Source organism: Sinohyriopsis cumingii, chromosome 3 (assembly GCF_028554795.1).
Source record: "Sinohyriopsis cumingii isolate HCF-2022 chromosome 3, ASM2855479v2, whole genome shotgun sequence".
NCBI classification, from domain to species: domain Eukaryota; kingdom Metazoa; phylum Mollusca; class Bivalvia; order Unionida; family Unionidae; genus Sinohyriopsis; species Sinohyriopsis cumingii.
The window spans coordinates 8,278,011-8,299,365 of NC_142963.1; the positions used below are offsets into that span (position 1 = coordinate 8,278,011).

The window sequence follows — 21,355 nt, forward strand, 5'->3', positions numbered from 1 at the left end:
GTGGTCAGATATAGGAGACAAGACTATTAGATACAGTAATGATGGAAGTCAGATATAGGAGACGAGACTGTATTAGATCTTATGGAGGTCAGATATAGGAGATGAGAGTATTAGGTCTGATGGCGGTCAGATATAGGAGACGAGACTGTATTAGATCTGCTGGAGGTCAGATATAGGAGATGAGACTGTACTAGATCTGATAGAGGTCAGATATAGGAGACAAGACTATTAGATAATGATGGAGGTCAGATATAGATGATGAGACTATTAGATCTGATGGAGGTCAGATATGGGAGACAAGACTATTAGGTCAGATAAAGGAGATGAGACTATTAGATCTGATGCTGGTCAGATATAGGAGATAGGACTATTAGGTCTGATGGAGGTCAGATAAAGGAGACAAGACTATTAGATCTGATGGAAGTCAGACAAGTGTGTATTAGGTCTGATGGAGATCAGATATAGGAGATGATACTATTAGGTTGATGGAGGTCAGATATAGAGACAAGACTGTATTAGATAATGATGGAGGCCAGATATAGGAGACAAGACTGTATTAGGTCTGATGGAGGTCAGATATAGGAGACGAGACTGTATTAGGTCTGAAGGTCAGATATAGGAGACAAGACTATATTAGGTCTCAAGGAGGTCAGATATACCAGACAAGACTTATTAGACCTGATAGTTTTTTTAATTTATTGATCTTGTGTGTTGCTGCAGTATAAGAGATAAGAGTGTATTAGATAGGCTGGAGGTCATCTTTGTGCCACAGATTTATTTTCCAGTAACATTAAGTTGTAAAACCATCATCACAGCAGAAAGTTATTTCTAATTTCTATTTCAGCATTTTTTAGATTAAATTCATATAACCATCATCTTTAAATAAAATCCTCCTCCTCCTCAAAGCAGAAAGTTGTCCTAATATTGATATTTCTGATTTCTGTTTCAGCAACTTAAAGATGAGATTGCCGATGTGACATCTGAAATGGAAGAAATGGATATCCCAGATGACACAGGGTAGGTCATTTCTTGGAGCTTTTGGTGTTTAATAAATTGGGTATTTTGCTCCTGAAACTAATTGTCTTGTTTAAAATGTGATGGAGTATTTACTGAACATCGCAAAATAAAATCTTGAAACTAATCTACATTAAGTTCTGATTGGTGGTTATTGTTTACCCTGAACCAGAACAAACAATAACAACCAATAAGAATTCAGTGTGCATCTGGTATACATTTGAATATCTGCTTTGTGCTGAACATGAAGTTGGGATAACAGAATTAGCATGGAATTGGCTGTTGTGGGGGCCATTACAAACCACGTCACCTTGTGTTAATTTGTAGAATTTAAGCAGGTGTTGTAAATAAGTTTGGCCTTTTTACTGAGCACCTGTGCCTGTCTCAGATGAATTCTCAGTTTAAAGAAAAAAAAGTTCATTGCCTAATATAATCATGACTGCTGAATATTGAAGGAAATTGTATAGGATATATATCCTGATCATTGATAATTTCTCATACTCAGCATAAGTATCTCTCGAGTTTGAAATTTTCGGCAGTATCACACTGTCTTCATCATGAAGAAAAACAACACTGAGGACTAATGTCTCACTTGCTAATGTATCTTTAATTCTGTAACTAAAACCTGCATGAATCATGGGCTGAAGCTTCCTTTGAGAAAATCAAGCCTCAAGCCTCCCATCTCTTAGCATCTACACAACAAAGGAACAAGCCTCATGGCCTTTCCATAGTGCCAGGCTGTCTGTTGTTTAGTATAACTATGAGTTGTCTTCTCCACATTGCCAGCTAGGTTTTTGCAAACACCATCTGCCATCGGTTGCTCCACTTTAGGTTTGAGATTCACAGCCTTAGTTTTATCTGTGCTGGGACAAATTCAGTTAGACTTTTATGTCCAGTTTGTGCTTTTCTTGACAGCTTCTGAAGGGAGAAGATAGGTTTAAAGAAATCTTCCCCTTAAGGGTTTCTTTGATCTTTCAGTTTCCACCATTCAGTGTGGATTGCATTTCCTATCAGGACAGTTTATCAGTCCCTTCTTGACAGGGATCTTTCATTGATGCTCATGAGGTTTGAGCATTTGTTACCTCATAGGCCTGTCTAACTCGTTAGTGTCTGGAGGATGTGATGGAAGTCTCAATTTTGCTATCTCACACTCTTTTTACCTTTGCTCATTGGCTTTCACCAGAGTGAAGATATATTTCTTTGGGTCTGATTGTGCAAAAAGTGACCCATATGGACACCAGCCAGCAGTAGCCCACTGTCCGCTACAGGCCAGTTGTAGGATCATCAGAACCCCACTAAATTGATTAATTCAGCAATGCATTAGCAAGTAGTTTGGGGGCAGGGGGCAGACTAATTTTAATGATGTAATACTTATCTGTTGATATGTCCCACTAGTTTAAGCTGCATCCCAAAAAAAGAATGAAGAACAATGGTCATGGGCAAGGTGTCTGCAGGTTGGACCAAAGGTGATCTCATGTTCTAGCATTAAAATTAGTTGTAAGCCACCACCACCCAAGAAAGTACATATTGCAATGCCTCCTTAATGAAAGGCTATCTGGGGTTTTCACCAGAAGAATAATTTTCAGATCCATTTGGTCCTCAATGAATTGCTGCTAATCAGAATTCGAACATTGCAACCAATGCAGCCATCTTGAAAATCCTTGTCACTAGTCTTTCTCAGTGGTAAACCATTTCTGCATGGGAATTTCACTAAAATACTTAATTGTATGGTGTCTACATGGTTCTGAATGAATATGGTGCTGATCTGACAGCGAATATGCCAACCTTGGTAACAGTCTCTAAAATCATATCACTACTGCTCCAAAAATGATGGTTGTGTCAATATAGGGTTTTCACCAAACGACTTATTACAATATATAGAGAGTCATAAATGATAATGATGCCCTGCAGATATCTAGTATGTCATTGTGTCTCCTCACTGAATGATGCCTTGCAGATATCTAGTATGTCATTGTGTCTCCTCACTGAATGATGCCCTGCAGATATCTAGTATGTCATTGTGTCTCCTCACTGAATGATGCCCTGCAGATATCTAGTATGTCATTGTGTCTCCTCACTGGATGATGCCCTGCAGATATCTAGTATGTCATTGTGTCTCCTCACTGAATGATGCCCTGCAGATATCTAGTATGTCATTGTGTCTCCTCACTGGATGATGCCCTGCAGATATCTAGTATGTCATTGTGTCTCCTCACTGGATGATGCCCTGCAGATATCTAGTATGTCATTGTGTCTCCTCACTGAATGATGCCCTGCAGATATCTAGTATGTCATTGTGTCTCCTCACTGGATGATGCCCTGCAGATATCTAGTATGTCATTGTGTCTCCTCACTGAATGATGCCCTGCAGATATCTAGTATGTCATTGTGTCTCCTCACTGAATGATGCCCTGCAGATATCTAGTATGTCATTGTGTCTCCTCACTGGATGATGCCCTGCAGATATCTAGTATGTCATTGTGTCTCCTCACTGGATGATGCCCTGCAGATATCTAGTATATCATTGTGTCTCCTCACTGAATGATGCCCTGCAGATATCTAGTATATCATTGTGTCTCCTCACTGGATGATGCCCTGCAGATATCTAGTATGTCATTGTGTCTCCTCACTGGATGGTTTTATTGGCATGGGGTTTTAACCAAAAGTCTTCTAAAAATGACATCAGCCTTACATAATAAATTGAGAGTCATATTGCTCAAGAATATCAAAGATGTTTTCAGTACACTCGTCTTTTAAAAATAAGAAATTTGTTTAAAGTCCTGGAAATTCTTTTCATACAGTTGAATGTTCCTTGAAAAGACTTTATTTGTTTGTAATGCAACCTGTCCATGTTGATTTGGAATGATTTATTTTCCTTTTAAAATCCCTACCATTTTATTTTGTAATCCTACTGACATGCTTTTAATTGCTTTTGATACAATGCATACAGTGTATACTTTTTTGATACAATGCATACAGTGTATACTTTTTGATACAATGCATACAGTGTATACTTTTTGATACAATGCATACAGTGTATAATTTTTGATACAATGCATACAGTATATACTTTTTGATACAATGCATACAGTGTATACTTTTTGATACAATGCATACAGTGTATACTTTTTGATACAATACATACAGTGTATACTTTTTGATCAACATGGCCATGATTGTACACTTAAACCATGATAATATATATATACATGCCTTTTCAGGCATTTGTGAGTGTGACAGATATTAGGGTATCATTTGAAAGATTTTTCAATGTGATAAGAGATAAAGTAGTGGCAGCTTGGTGTAATACTGCAGATGTATGGTCAGCATGAAGGACCCAAAATAAAACCAGCAAACTGGCAATGGAATTTACAATGCATAACATGAACATTAATACCATATTTCCAAATACCACTCCAGTGAATTAGTGGTTAGAGATGCAGGTGGGGCCCCGAGTGGCCAAGTGGTCTAAAGCGCTCTCCGTTACGGATCACTGCCATCTCACCTCTGTCTGCTTGGGTTCGAGTCCAGGATTCGGCAAATGCGAATATGTGAGAAAGCATGCCAGTAGCTTCTCGTGGGTCGGTGGTTCTTCCCGGGGTTTTCCCGGGTTCTTCCTCCACCATTAATACTGGCTGCCATGCATAGCCTATCGTGTGCTGCAAAATGGTGTTAAACCCCACAACAACAACAACAACAACAAAAAACAGATGCAGGTTGTGAGTTGATTTTAAAGACTGTTACCAAGGTTGGCATATTTGCTGTCAGATCAGTACCATATGGCCGAGTCATACCAAAGACGTATAAAAATGGTACTAGCAGCTGCCTTGCTTGGTGCTCAGCATTAAAAGGTTAGTGTTAGTGTTAGGACTGGTTGGCCTGGTGTCAGGATAATGTAACTGGATGGGACATTATGCTTCATGTCTACAGCGTGATGCCTCAGTGCTAGACATCACTGTAAACTGCTATAATGCAGACATCGTAGTGGTATGACTGAAGAATTGTCAGAAATCCAAAACACACACACACACACACAACACAAACACACACACAACACAAACACACACACACACCTACCTATTTCCAAAGAAAGGGTTAGTGATATGTAACTTTAATATTGCTTTTCAGTTTGTCCAGTTAGGTTTCTTTTAAGGTTTTTATTTACCACAAAGAAGTTAAAATTAAGGAGGTTTCAGGAATTCAAGTTTGACTTTTAAATCTGCTGGTTTAAGTGAAATAGAAAGCAGAGGCTAAAGATAAGAATCTGCAGATGTCAGCCACTTGTGAGAAGTCTGGTAATATGATCAGGGATTAGAAAGGCATGGCATGCCACTGGCAGTGAAGGCAGTCTGTGGGTCATGAAACAGTTGATAACTTAAAAAACTTTAACTAGCATTAGTAGAAACATTGCTATCAACATTCTTGGTTTATTCAGTTAGGAAATTTCCCACTCCCTCACAATAACACTGTTCATTGGATATATTGAAGTGGACTGCCTTATACATGAAGCAACCTTATAGCAAGGTATTTAGTGTTATTATTAAATAACGAAATGGGAAACCATCACCATACCTGCTTCATAAAAGGGACATCCTCATACTGAGATGTCTTAGTGTGAGGGAGTACTTAAAGAGGTACTTTATATTGAGAGAGCACTATATGTACATTATGATGAGGAAGTGATGCATATAATCACTATAATGAGTGAATACTTATATAGGTGTCTTATAGTGCAGTAGTATTGTACAAAAGCACCTTGTGGGGAGGGTGTACTTATGTGCATGGCTTATATAGTGAGGGAATACTGTGTAGAGACATTATATAATGAGTAATGCATATGGTACTGAATTTATCCTTGTATCAAAATATGAACTGCATAGATCAAGATCTGCCACCTCCTGCAAATGCAACAGCAGATTAAGGTTTTTAGAGCCTGCTGCATAGTGCAATGTCAGATTAAGGTTTTTAGTGCCTGCTGCATAGTGCCATGTCAGATTAAGGTTTTTAGCACCTGCTGCATAGTGCAATGTCAGATTAAGGTTTTTAGTGCCTGCTGCATAGTGCATTGTCAGATTAAGGTTTTTAGTGCCTGCAGCATAGTGCAATGTCAGATTAAGGTTTTTAGCACCTGTTGCATAGTGCAATGTCAGGTTAAGGTTTTTAGTGCCTGCTGCTTAGTGCAATGTCAGATTAAGGTTTTTAGCACCTGCAGCATAGTGCATTGTCAGATTAAGGTTTTCAGTGCCTGCTGCATAGTGCAATGCCAGATTAAGGTTTTTAGAGCCTGCTGCATAGTGCATTGTCAGATTAAGGTTTTTAGCACCTGCTGCATAGTGCATTGTCAGATTAAGGTTTTTAGTGCCTGCAGCATAGTGCAATGTCAGATTAAGGTTTTTAGCACCTGCTGCATAGTGCAATGTCAGATTAAGGTTTTTAGTGCCTGCTCATAGTGCAATGTCAGATTAAGGTTTTTAGCACCTGCTGCATAGTGCATTATCAGATTAAGGTTTTTAGTGCCTGCTGCATAGTGCAATGCCAGATTAAGGTTTTTAGAGCCTGCTGCATAGTGCATTGTCAGATTAAGGTTTTTAGCACCTGCAGCATAGTGCAATGTCAGATTAAGGTTTTTAATGCCTGCTGCATAGTGCAATGTCAGATTAAGGTTTTTAGCGCCTGCTGCATAGTGCAATGCCAGATTAAGGTTTTTAGAGCCTGCTGCATAGTGCATTGTCAGATTAAGGTTTTTAGCACCTGCTGCATAGTGCAATGTCAGATTAAGGTTTTTAGTGCCTGCTGCATAGTGCAATGTCAGATTAAGGTTTTTAGCACCTGCTGCATAGTGCAATGTCAGATTGAAGTTTTTTACACATGTTGCATAGTGCAATGTCAGATTAAGGTTTTTAGCACCTGTTGCATAGTGCAATGTCAGATTAAGGTTTTTAGCATCTGCTGCATAGTGCAATGTCAGATTAAGGTTTTTAGCACCTGCTGCATAGTGCAATGTCAGATTGAAGTTTTTTACACATATTGCTTAGTGCAATGTCAGATTAAGGTTTTTAACTCCTGCTGCATAGTGCAATGTTAGGTTAAGCATTTTAGTGTCTGCAGCATAGTGCAATGTCAGATTAAAGTTTTTAGTGCCTGCTCGATAGTGCATTGTCAGATTAAGGTTTTTAATGCCTGCTGCATAGTGCATTGTCAAATTAAGGTTTTTAGCACCTGCTGCACATTATAATAGCAGATTAACATTTTTTGCACCTGCTTGTTTAATCTTCCATGATTGTTTTATTTATTATGTGGATTTCTTATATTATATGGGACCGCTCCAGTGGCCTAGTGGTTAAAGCATCCACCTTGGATGTGGGAGGTCGCGGGTTCAATCCCAACCAAGTCATACCAAAGAGTTTAAAAAATGGTACTAACAGCTGCCTCACTTGGCGCTCAGCATTAAGAGGTTAGTGTGAGGACTGGTCGGTCTGGTGTCAGGATAATGGACTGGGTGGGACATCGTGCTACATGTCTGCGGCATGATGCCCCAGTGCTAGACATCACTATAAACTGCCACACTGCAGACATCGTAGCAATATGACTGAAAAATTGTTAAAAGCTATGTTAAAAATCCAAATCACACACACATATTATATGGATTTTTTATATGGATTTACAATTCATAATTTTGTGTTTGATGACATGCACCTGTTGGTTTTCTTAGTTACACAAAATTATCCTTGTATAAATTCCATTCAGCGATGAACTCCATTTACACTCTGTTAAGCAAAAATATTTGGAAAGTATAAAGCAAGTTATGTAATTAGTACAGATCCACATTTTGTTAAGTTTGAATTGCTTCCTCAAATTAATTGGGGTCCAGGGTTTGTAGGTACAGTATCAGTTTTTATTTGATGAAGTAATGTTTCCAGCAAATTTGAAAAATGTGACAACTTGACCTTTCTGAAGTGGACTTTTTTAAAGTTAAAATGTTGCTGTTAAATCAGATTTAATGGGAAATAAAATGAGAAATGATTTAATTAATAATACCTACCTCATAATGTAATGGGAAATAAAATGAGAAATGATACCTTCTTTAACTAAAAATACCTACCTCATAATGTAATGGGAAATAAAATGAGAAATGATACCTTCTTTAACTAATAATACCTACCTCATAATGTAATGGGAAATAAAATGAGAAATGATACCTTCTTTAACTAATAATACCTACCTCATAATGTAATGTTCCGTGTTTCAATAATTTATTATTATATTGTTTTACATAAGGACAAAATTTTCAGCTTTTTAAACATTTTCTTAAACGAACCCTAAAATTTGAAAGTAAAATTTATGAACAAAAGCATAAATGAGTTTGCATCATTGCTGATAATCAAAAGTGATTGAAATTATTGCATTTTCTCACAATTGAAAGCAAAGTTTAGTGTAGGCTTTATGGATCATAATATATGTGTACAGACCATGGTGGACTGTTATCGCTGAACAGCCTGTTAAGTTCTTTTCTTGGACATTAAAGGCCTAATTTTCAGACAGTATTTAAAATATAAAAGTAATCAAGGGTCTGAATGTAGCTTCATTCTAAGTCCTCAGTTTTAATCTCTTATGCTTCCTTCTAAACAAGCCAATTGTAATATACAAAATGAAATTGTCTGCAGTGACTTTTCATGGTGGATAAATTGTATTAGATAATCACTATAAATTGCTTCCTCAGTTTAACTTAATCAGCTGTTTCACTTGTTGATAGTGATGACAATAGAATATAACTGAAGGTTAATATGTGATCTTTTTGTTGTTGTTTCCTTGTAAATAGAACAGTAATTATAAAATATTTTTAGAACGCTAATGTAATAACTTGTATGCCAGATATTATAGAAGCATGACTTGCTTAAACAGTATAGGAAAAGTGCTGTGTACTGTTGGATGCCATGTCACATTGGTATAAATGGTAAGGAAAGGGCACGACATGAAAACTTCACAAGCTTCAGAACACCAAGGCAAAATTTGTGACATGAAAACTCCACTGACAAGCTTCAGAACATCAAGGCAAAATTTGTGACATGAAAACTCCAAAAACTTCAGAACATAAGGCAAAATTTGTGACATGAAAACTCCGTAAACAAACTTCAGAACATGATGGTGAAATTTGTGACATGAAAACTCCACAAACAAACTTCAGAACATGATGGTGAAATTTGTGACATGAAAACTCCACAAACAAACTTCAGAACATGAAACTCACTATTTGCAAGTGTTGTCACTCGTGTAGAACTAGGTGGCATTGTGCTGATTGAATAACGGCCACACATATCCAGCTTGTGCATATCTACTAAAATTCTGACCTTGACCAGAGGGCATACTCTACCAATGTATGCAAACAGTGGAACCATTCTTGTTGAGTGTAGTGACCTTGACCAGAGGACATACCCTACCAGTGTATGCAAACAGTGGAACTGTTCTTGTTGAGTGTATTGCCCTTGACCAGAGGGCATACCCTACCAGTGTATGCAAACAGTGGAACCATTCTTGTTTAGTGTATCGACCTTGACCAGAAGACATACTCTACCAATGTTTGCAAACAATGGAACCATTCTTGTTGAGTGTATTGACCTTGACCAGAAGACATACTCTACCAATGTTTGCAAACAGTGGAACCATTCTTGTTTAGTGTATCGACCTTGACCAGAGGGCATACCCTACCAGTGTATGCAAACAATGGAACCATTCTTGTTGAGTGTATTGCCCTTGACCAGAGGGCATACCCTACCAATGTATGCAAACAGTGGAACCATTCTTGTTTAGTGTATCGACCTTGACCAGAAGACATACTCTACCAATGTTTACAAACAGTGGAACCATTCTTGTTTAGTGTATCGACCTTGACCAGAAGACATACTCTACCAATGTATGCAAACAGTGGAACCATTCTTATTGAGTGTATTGCCTTCCAACCTGTTTGAGACAAAAATATTTTAATGCACACTTGATGAAAAAATTGTGTGATGATGTACCACTCAATAACAATCTGAATGTTGTATGTGGATGATGTACCATTCAATAAAAATCTGAATGTTGTATGTGGATGATGATGTACCACACAGTAAAAATCTGAATGTTGTATGTGGATGATGATTTACCACTCAATAAAAATCTGAATGCTGTATGTGGATGATGTACCATTCAATAAAAATCTGAATGTTGTATGTGGATGATGATGTACCACACAGTAAAAATCTGAATGTTGTATGTGGATGATGATGTACCACACAATAAAAATCTGAATGTTGTATGTGGATGATGATGTACCACACAATAAAAATCTGAATGTTGTATGTGGATGATGATGTACCACACAATAAAAATCTGAATGTTGTATGTGGATGATGATGTACCACAATAAAAATCTGAATGTTGTATGTGGATGATGATGTACCACACAATAAAAATCTGAATGTTGTATGTGGATGATGATGTACCACTCAATAAAAATCTGAATGTTGTATGTGGGTGATGATGTACCACTCAATAAAAATCTGAATGTTGTATGTGGATGATGATGTACCACACAATAAAAATCTGAATGTTGTATGTGGATGATGTACCACTCAATACAAATCTGAATGTTGTATGTGGATGATGATGTACCACACAATAAAAATCTGAATGTTGTATGTGGATGATGATGTACCACTCAATAAAAATCTGAATGTTGTATGTGGATGATGATGTACCACACAATAAAAATCTGAATGTTGTATGTGGATGATGATGTACCACTCAATAAAAATCTGAATGTTGTATGTGGATGATGATGTACCACACAATAAAAGTCTGAATGTTGTATGTGGATGATGATGTACCACACAATAAAAATCTGAATGTTGTATGTGGATGATGATGTACCACACAATAAAAATCTGAATGTTGTATGTGGATGATAATGTACCACTCAATAAAAATCTGAATGTTGTATGTGGATGATGATGTACCACTCAATAAAAATCTGAATGTTGTATGTGGATGATGATGTACCACACAATAAAAATCTGAATGTTGTATGTGGATGATGATGTACCACTCAATAAAAATCTGAATGTTGTATGTGGATGATGATGTACCACACAGTAAAAATCTGAATGTTGTATGTGGATGATGATGTACCACACAATAAAAATCTGAATGTTGTATGTGGATGATGATGTACCACACAATAAAAATCTGAATGTTGTATGTGGATGATGATGTACCACTCAATAAAAATCTGAATGTTGGATGATGATGTACCACACAATAAAAATCTGAATGTTGTATGTGGATGATGATGTACCACTCAATAAAAATCTGAATGTTGTATGTGGATGCGGTTTTTATAACAGATTATGTTTTAGGGAGGGTTTATTTTCTAAGGTTTTTGTGTAATTCTTCAATTTTGCATTTCTCAAATTTACTCTTAGTTGGCACACTACAGCCAAAAATGTGCTGATTTTCCATTCATGGCTACTGCATGCATGTTATAACCAACAGTATTGTAGCTTGTAAAAACTCAATAGAAATACTTTAGGAGTCTTAATAGGCAAACATGTTTTTATCAGCTATTTGAATGTTATGGATGCATTTTACATATAAATATAAATCTGTTGTTCCATATATGGTATATTACTGCTGCTGTTATCATTTCTGTTGTTTTGGTCTGAAGATTTGAACAAACAATAAATACATTCAAAAATTTTTAAAAAAGTAATAAAAAGAAACTGAGATTTTCTGTCAGTTCTTATGGAAGTACATACAGCAACTAGCATGGAATAAAGAAAGGATAGATATAAAATTGTTTGAAAAGAAAATTTATTGTCTCCAGAAACGCCAAGAATACAGAACGAGTATTATGTTTGTGAAAGGCAATATTTTGATTCAGGGGTGAACATGTTCACCCTCTCCCATAATTGTCTCCCTTACAAAGTAACCATATGCTTTTTAATAAAAGAAGTAAAATATACCACACATACTCACTTATAATTTGAGTCTAACTGCAAACAACAGAGATCCTGACCTGCATAATGCGCCTGCAGATCAGTGTCCATTCTGTTTGTTCTACCGATTACTCCAAACAAACTGCATAGAAATGTGCTTGCTACATGCTATACATACTGGTAATGACAGAATGATTGACAAGTTAGTCAAGAAGCACTTTTCTTTTTTAAAAAATGAAGGAAAATAAGAAAACAGAAAAATTGGACCCAAAATGAACAAAACAGTCACTGAAAGTTGAATCCACTCAAGTATTTGAGAGCAACATACAATGTTTCCCTATGTTCCTTGCATTGCACACCGTCAGGTAGTGACTTTATAGGAACCATGTTCTGGTTAGGCCCATAGCATGGCAAACAAGGCTTAAGAGGCTCTAATTGGTGAACAAAAAAGTCAGTTCATAGTCATAAGTTTAATATGCTTCACAAGATTCGTTAAAATTAGATTATATTCATCAGGAGAGAATTGCAGATGGGATAAGCTGTGAATTTTTACAATCATAAAATATTTGCTCCTATTTTGTAGCTTACAGAAAAAAAATTATGATACTGTGATCAGTAAGACTCCATTTCTGCTTGACCACAGTATGGCTCCATTTCTATTTAACCACAGCAAGACTACATTTCTACTTGACCACAGTATGGCTCCGTTTCTATTTAACCACAGTATGGCCCCATTTCTACTTGACCACAGCAAGACTCCATTTCTACTAACTGCAAATATAAAAAAATATGTTAGGTAACTGCAGTTTATCTTAAAAGAAAGTTGATTATACTAATATGCTGAGTATGATTTATGATTGATTTAGTTTTTGGAGATTAGGCCTATCACATCCTTGTGCCTTCTCAGATTTAATGGATATTTCTCATTAAGAAAGGGCATGCCTTATCTATACTGTATGCATCTATAAATGTCAGTCTTACAGCTTTAACCTATAGAGGGTTTCACAGTTGCAACAGTTACTGAGAGTAGTGCTTAAAATTACCTCCGTTAGCTCCAGTGTGCATGCCCACAAAAAATTTCTAGTTCCGGATAGTTCAGAATTTTGCACCATTTACATTTGGTTAGCAAAACTAAGTCAACAAAGAAAAGAATCTTTGCTGTACTACATACAGATCATTATGGTTAAACCAATGAATAAATTATATATTTCTAACATCTTTTGTTCATACTGAGGAGAATAATTATAGACATTACATCAGATAATTAGATTCGGTGTCCATACTTACATTATATCAGATAATTAAATAATATTTACTGTCCATACTTAAATGATATAAAATAATTAAATTAAATACACAGACAGACAGACATGCAGATAGGTGAGAGCCACAAATGTCCTATACATGCATAGTGTGTATAGTTTAAAAATTACAACCATTCAAGGAAATAAAATTAAAATAATCAAGGAGACTCGTATGTGCGCCTGTCTGTTCAAGCGTGGATGATATTTGTGCATTTTGAAGGGAAAAAAATATCCTTCCTAGATATAACTGAAGTTATTTCATGAAAAATATAATGAACATTAATAGAAATGCAACAGTCTAAATCAATAATAAAAGAACTTTAAGAAGTTTTACTTTTTTTCTCTCTCGTTGTCGTTCAACCTCCATTAACTGCAATGATTAAAGCTGTAAAAAATAAACGTTTTCATTAGTCTTCAAGCAAGATAAATTGCAATAACAATCTTTTTATGCAGTGATACACTTTAGTACAATAAAATAATACAAACTAGAGCATGAGGTAGTAATGGAAAGATAATGAAGTTCTGAAATGGGCAGAGAACATTTATTTGAAAGCTGGGAACAGCGCAAGTTAGTGAAAAAATAAAAGATGTAAAGATAATTGATCAAGTATTGATAGAATTTCTTTTAAGATAGTGAGATGTCAATCATGATTGCAGAATGTGAGCGGTCTGCCACATTTTCTTGATCTACATCTGCCATCTTTATTGATTGAACTATCCGGAAGTGAGTTGCACTGAGATGCCCTCTGGTGTTTTCAAGGGGAGAAAATAACCGTGAAATGGTCTATACCTAGGTCTTTTTCCAAATACTGTATGCATCTATAAATGTCAGTCTTACAGCTTTACCTTATACCTAGATCTTTTTTAAATGCTGTATGCATCTATAAATGTCTTACAGCTTTACCCTGTACCTAGGTCTTTTTCCAAATACTGTATACATCTATAAATGTCAGTCTTACAGTTTTACCTGTACATAGGTCTTTTTCCAAATACTGTATGTAATGACATTCTTTTAGCAGTTTTACATTTATTGTTTGAGTTTGACTGACACATAAAATATAAAACTTGAAGGAAAAAAAACTTTCCTTATGAAACTGTATTGTATTCCATAAAGTGAATAGAGGATGATTCAGTCACAGCTCAGTAGACTGCACTTAGCTAGAATAACAGTGGCAGTGCACAGCCTTTTATTTTGTAAAGAATAGAAGTCCATCTTCCAACAATTATAGCCAACATAATAAACCAGTTGAATGTATCTTTTTTACAGGTATCCCATATACAACAAAAATTGCACATTTCTGTTCATGAATCTTTCCATATTTTTTTTACTTCCAACCATTTTTACCTTCTTTCTTATCAACATCAGGCCCAAGTTGTTTGAAATTGATATTGGTGTACATTTGATATTTTGCAACAGAAGTTTTTGTGAAGTTCATTGTGATGTAGAAAGGATTTCAAATTACTTGGGACTGGGATGTCAAAGGTCAATGTCATTAATTATTGAGACATTAGAGCAAGCTAAAATATTTTAAAGTTATAAATGATTTTCAGTGATCGGCAGCTACATATATGTATATTAAGAGTCAGTCTCCTATTTTTACCAAGGGTGAAACAATTGTTGGATTGGTAGTCTTTTTATGTTGCTACTAGAGGTGAAGAATCAATGCAAAAACTGTAATACAAGTTACTTAAATCTTCATCAGTTGTGAATAATTGTTAGTGATTTGCATTTTAATTCTTTAAACAGAGAATTCTTTTGAGACAGTCATATCAGGTACATTTCTGTCAGTAAACAATAAAAACTATGGACAACGCCCACTCATCTTCTACAAAATTAACACAACATTACTAACTTGAACATTTTTAAATCGGCCCTCCCCAACCCATTGTATGCTAATTATTTTATCCAATCAGCAACTGGTTTGATGTATAAAAAAAGGACTTTGCAGATTTGTTTTGATTTAAATACTTTACTGATCATTTACTCGAAGTTTAGCTGTTGCTTCGTGTCTTGTCTACTTGCATCAAATTTCAATGCTACACTTCCAATGGATCATGAAGTAATATATGTTACATTCATTTCTGATTGTTGGTTACTGTTTGTTCATAATCAAGGTAAAACAATAACCACCAAAAAGAACTAACTTTGTCTTGTTCACTGTGTAAAACGCGGGATGTATTGGTATCAAAACTTGATCCAAACGTATGCAAAGCTTAATAGAAACTTCATATAAATGGCTTTCAAATAATCTGTAAAGTACAGTCAAACCTGTCCTAACAGTCACCCTTACTCACACGTCAGCTGTTCACAATTGCCATTATAATTTCACCTGGAATTTATATAAAAATCCTTTATATAATGGTCATCTGCCTTCTGCAGTCAATGGCCTGACCAAACAGTGGTCTGTCCATGCTGTAAGTCATCACAGGCACAAATATAGTGACTGCAGAGTCTTTTGCTTCAGAAGGAAGGTATTATTGTGTGAGTCAGTGTGCACATTTCTTATTTGCATGTACTAGCCATACTCTAGTCACTTGGACAGTGTAACTGAAAGGTGTCAACAAGTCAAATTTGAAAGCAAGGCATTAGGGTAAAGGGTTGAAGCAATTTAGTTAGTGGATGATGGGAAAAGTAGTTGTGTTGCTGGTAGTAGTAACGGAAGTTTGATGTCTTCATCCATTTGCCTATGAATTAAAGCTATCTCTGAAGAACCAACTTCTTCTTTTACAAGAAATATAAATTACATACCTTTCCATTAGGGTTGGAATTGTTAAATATTTAAAATGTGTCTTTAGAAACAGTTGAAGTTTCAGTTCATGGGTCACAAAGAATAGCCATATACAACTTCTTTCGATTTCCTAGTCATCTCAGGTAGCCATATACGAGTTCCTACTGATTTACTAGTCATCTCAGGTAGCCATATACAAATTCCTACTGATTTCCTAGTCATCTCAGGTAGCCATATACGAGTTCCTACTGATTTCCTAGTCATCTCAGGTAGCCATATACGACTTCCTACTGATTTCCTAGTCATCTCAGGTAGCCATATACAAGTTCCTTCTGATTTACAAGTCATCTCAGGTAGCCATATACAATTTCCTACTGATTTCCTAGTCATTTCAGGTAGCCATATACGACTTCCTACTGATTTCCTAGTCATCTCAGGTAGCCATATATGAGTTCCTACTGATTTCCTAGTCATCTCAGGTAGCCATATACGAGTTTATACTGATTTCCTAGTCGAGTGGTCTAAAGCGTTGTCCGTCACGGATCACTGCCATCTCACCTCTGTCTGCGTGGGTTCGAGTCTTGGGCTCGGCAAATGTGGATATGTGAGAAAGCTTGCCGGTAGCTTCTCGTGGGTCGGTGGTTCTTTCCGGAGTTTTCCCGGTTCTTCCTCCACCATTAATACTGGCCGCCATGTATAGCCTATCTTGTGCTGAAAAATGGCGTTAAACCCTATAACAACAACAACAACTGATTTCCTAGTTATCTCAGGCTAGTTAAGCAACTAGCTAACTAAAGTGTGAACAAAGGTGTTGATTATTTTCAGTCTGTGATGGTGCTCACCTCTGTCTGCACAGGTTTGAGCCTCAGGTTTGGCCAGTGTGGGTATGTGAGAAAGCTTGCTGGTAGCTTCTCGTCGGTCGGTGTTTTTTTCTGGGGTTTTCACCAGGTTTTTCCTCCACCATTGATACTGGCCATCATGTTTAGCCTATCCCGTGCTGAAAAATGGCGTTAAACCCAGCAACAATCAGTCAGGGATGATTTAGTTTATAGGCTGGATTAAAGTCGGTATTCTTGCATGGAACATAAATTTGGTAGAGAGCAACATATATGCATAATTCAAGAGTTTTGTTGTATAGTGCACATAAGTAATATTGATAATGTTTCAGTCCTTCTAGAACCCAGTAAATCTGGGTCATGATCATGCATTCCAGCTGGCCATTGGTAGAGAGGAGATAACTCTGATCAGTTGATGCCTGCAGCTGATAGGTCATTTTGGTAAATGATGGCTTTGCCAGCTTGCAGATCCTATATCCACTGTATATTATCCCATATGTAAATATATAGGTGTAGATGACAAGAAAATGAATTATTTGATAATCCTAATTCATGGAAATTTGCATTTTTCCAGTGTATTACATTTCGTTTATGTTCCATGCCATTAAATAATATCATTTAATACTAACACCATTCAGTAGTATTTTATGTTTCAGACCTTTTTTCAAGACATACATTGCCATTTTAATAAAGCTTGTATATACCAGAATAGTCGTTGTTCTATTTCTTGATATTATTCAATGAAACCCAGTCATGGTCATCAATATCTTCCTTTCATGAGAATGTATTACATGGTCATGAGAATGTATTACATGGTCATGAAAATGTATTACAAGGTCATGAGAATGTATTACATGGTCATGAGAATGTGTTACAGGGTCATGAGAATGTATTACATGGTCATGAGAATGTATTACAAGGTCATGAGAATGTATTACAAGGTCATGAGAATGTATTACATGGTCATGAAAATGTATTACAAGGTCATGAGAATGTATTACAAGGTCATTAGAACGTATTACATGGTCATGAGAACGTATTACAAGGTCATGAGAATGTATTACATGGTCATGAGAATGTATTACTTGGTCATGAGAATGTATTACAAGGTCATGAGAATGAATTACAAGGTCATGAGAATGTATTGCATGGTCATGAGAATGTATTACATGGTCATGAGAATGTATTACATGGTCATGAGAATGTATTGCATGGTCATGAGAATGTATTACAAGGTCATGAGAATGTATTACATGGTCATGAAAATGTATTACAAGGTCATGAGAATGTATTACAAGGTCATGAGAACGTATTACAAGGTAGGCAACATCATGATGCTGCTGATTAAACCTATATCATAAGACCAATGAGGTGACCCCTGGTGGCCAAGTGGCTGAAATGATCACCTTTTGACACCACTGACATTTCGCCAATCTGCTTGGGTGTGTGAGAAGGCTTGCCGATAGCTTCCCACGGGTCGGTGGTTCTTGTTGCATCAGAGCACCTGATGTACAGTCAATTTAGCAGGATAGATCACCCCTTCTGTGAGGAAAAATGGTCTCTCAAGACAGGTGGTCTTTCCAACAAGGATCTCAGTCTGCTTAATGAATGTTGGCAAGTGTGTCTCTTTCGACAGATGTCCTTCCATACATTGATGTGGTTGTAAACCCACCACACTAGCTTGTAAGATGAGTCCAACTGGAAATAACATAAACCTTAATGCACCATCACATAATGTGCCAACAGGGAGATTAAGGTCAATGTTGTTTGTTCTGCTGGTTACTCCAAGCAAACTGCATAGACCCAGATCTTCTGGTACATGATGCAGTGATAGATCTAGGTTTCTACAGTTTGCAGTTGGACTTGACTTATGCTGATGTCAAAATTGAACTTAATCAGGGTAGAAAAGCTCAGAAAAAAATTGAGACATGGTGACTTCCTCTGCTATAAAATTGAGACACGGTGACTTCCTCTGCTATAGCAGATTTTATGCATGTGAATCCTATGTGGTTGCCAAGTGTTAGTAGCTTGTACTGGCATAACTTTATTTCCATTAATCCAGTTTTGTCATTGCAGCCATGTTTCTATGCTTAATGTCACCAATCCCACAGGTATTATGAATGATTTTATGTTTTCTATAACCACAGGTGGTTCTGAATAGTATGCTTTCTGTCACACATTCCACAGGTGTTCTGAATATTATGCTATCTGTCACCCATCCCACAGGTATTCTGAATGCTTTATACTTCCTGATACCTATCTAGCATGTGGTCTGAATATCATGCTGTCTGTCACCCATCCCACAGGTGTTCTGAATAGCATACCTTATTTTTGAACATAAAATCAAATTATGGTCAGTTAGATGTATATCAAACTTAATATCAGGTCACGCTGTCACCATACTGATGTTTCAGTTCAATATAGGTTACTGTGACTTATAATATGGATTTCAGAAAATACATTCTAGCTCTGATTCACCTCTTGCAAATGAGCATTCAGCAAAAACAACTCTGATTTCTCCATTATTTGTCTCAACTGGATGACCTTTGATTATTTTTAATTACTTCTTTTTTGGTTTACAATATCCTGTTCTTATTTGTGATTTGGTTTGGTATCTTAAACAACAGAAATCTAACATTTTTATGGCTGCCTTTAATGTGTAGAAGCAAAATATTTTTTATCTTGGTTTTTTCTTACAGAAAGAACAATCCCAGGACCAAGCAGATGTCCATCGGCAAAAAGAAATTCAACATGGATCCAAAGAAGGTATGTTTAATACTACCTGTTCTTCATTCTTTCCAGGGTTTTCCCGGGTTCTTCCTCCACGATATATACTGGCCGCCATGTATAGCCTGTCTTGTGCTGAAAAAAGACATTAAGCCTATAACGATAAGACCACACCTCCCCGCTGCTCTGTGCCCTACACTGGCTATCTATTTGATCCAGAATCAAACACAAAATTTGTTCTCTGTGCTACATTTCACTGTCGGACTCTAGTCCAACATACCTATCCGACATTCACCCATGTGTAGACACCAGCAAGATACTTACGCTCCTCTTCTGACAGTCGTATACTCATTATTCCCATTATGAAAACAAAGTCATATGGACAGCGTTCTTTTGCATACCAGGGCCCAGCAACGTGGAATGAATTGCCCACTGAACTTAGACACAAAGACAGTGATCCCATTCAAGAGTGCTCTCAAAACTCACTTTTTTCGACTGCAAGAACAACTTAAAGACCTAATAATGTTTCCTACCTTAAATATTCTCAGCATGTTTTTTTTATATATTTTTTTATGTTTTCCAATTTCATGGTGTTTGTTTTTGTAATCATATCATTATATATGTTTTTTATCTTATAGGTGTTGTCTAATGTTGTAAAGCGCTTAGAGCTTCTAAAGATTAGGTGCTATACAAAGTCCTCATTATTATTATTATTATCATAACAACAATGACCTGTTTTTCTCACCTGTTGATTGCATCATTACCAGAGAAGGCTACTTCAGAATACTGTTTTTCTCACCTGTTGATTTCATCATTACCTGAGAAGCTACTTTAGAATGCTGTTTTTCTCACCTGGTTGCATCATTACCCGAGAAGCTACATTAGAATACTAATTTGGCTGTATGAGGCTGAATGGTGTTCATCCAAAGAAGGGGTTCTGTTTGACCGAGTGGTCTAAGGTACTTGCCTTTTCAGCTCACTCACACATAAAAGCCTCTGTCCACACAAACTCAGGTCTTGACTTAACCAACATGGGTATACATACAAGTCAATGGTTTTCCCCAGGTTCTTCCTCAACCAATTATACTGGCTGCCATGTATAATCTGTCTTGTACTGAAAATGGTGTTAAACCCAACAAAATCAAACCAAACCAGTCATCTGAAGAAATAATAAAAGAAGGTGTTTTCTCGTACAAAATGAAGGGTTACAATCTGGGTTTGTGGGCATGTTGCAAAAGATCGGACATGAAGTCACAATAACATCCACCTTTTTTTTAAGTGGTATCACTCATCCAGTCCAACATTTCCGATAAAAAGGTGTTGTTGTGAAAATTGTTAGTGTCAGCCTCCTCAGTTTTCATTTGTCATACATTTTTTGTATGGAAGTGCACCAGGGAAAATAGAAAAATCCTATGCAGTTATGTTACCAAAATTGTTTAAGCTCAAATTGGGATCGTGGGTTTGATCCCTGGCCGAGTCATACCAAAGACTTACAAAAACGGTACTAACAGCTGCCTCGCTTGGCGCTCAGCATTAAGAGGTTAGTGTTAGGACTGGTCGGCCCGGTGTCAGTATAATGTGACTGGGTGGGACATCATGCTACATGTCTGCGGCATGATGCCCCAGCACTAGACATCACTATAAACTGCCACATTGCAGACATCGTAGCGATATGACTGAAAAATTGTTAAAGCTACATTAAAAATCCAAATCACATCACATCACATCAAGTTGGGAAGATGTTTTTGATGGGTCATAAAGTATAGTAGCTA

General features: G+C 36.6%; 1 protein-coding gene across 1 annotated transcript in view; it reads left to right on the plus strand.

Annotated features, from left to right (window-relative positions):
• The window catches only part of LOC149802439 (cytohesin-1-like), a 149,010-nt gene that overhangs the window by 33,054 nt on the left and 94,601 nt on the right, over positions 1-21,355 (plus strand). Inside the window, exons 3-4 of the mRNA XM_089951662.1 lie at positions 950-1,017; positions 19,556-19,622. Of these exons, the coding sequence (XP_089807788.1) occupies positions 950-1,017; positions 19,556-19,622 (135 nt within the window). The remainder of the gene's footprint in view (positions 1-949; positions 1,018-19,555; positions 19,623-21,355) is intronic.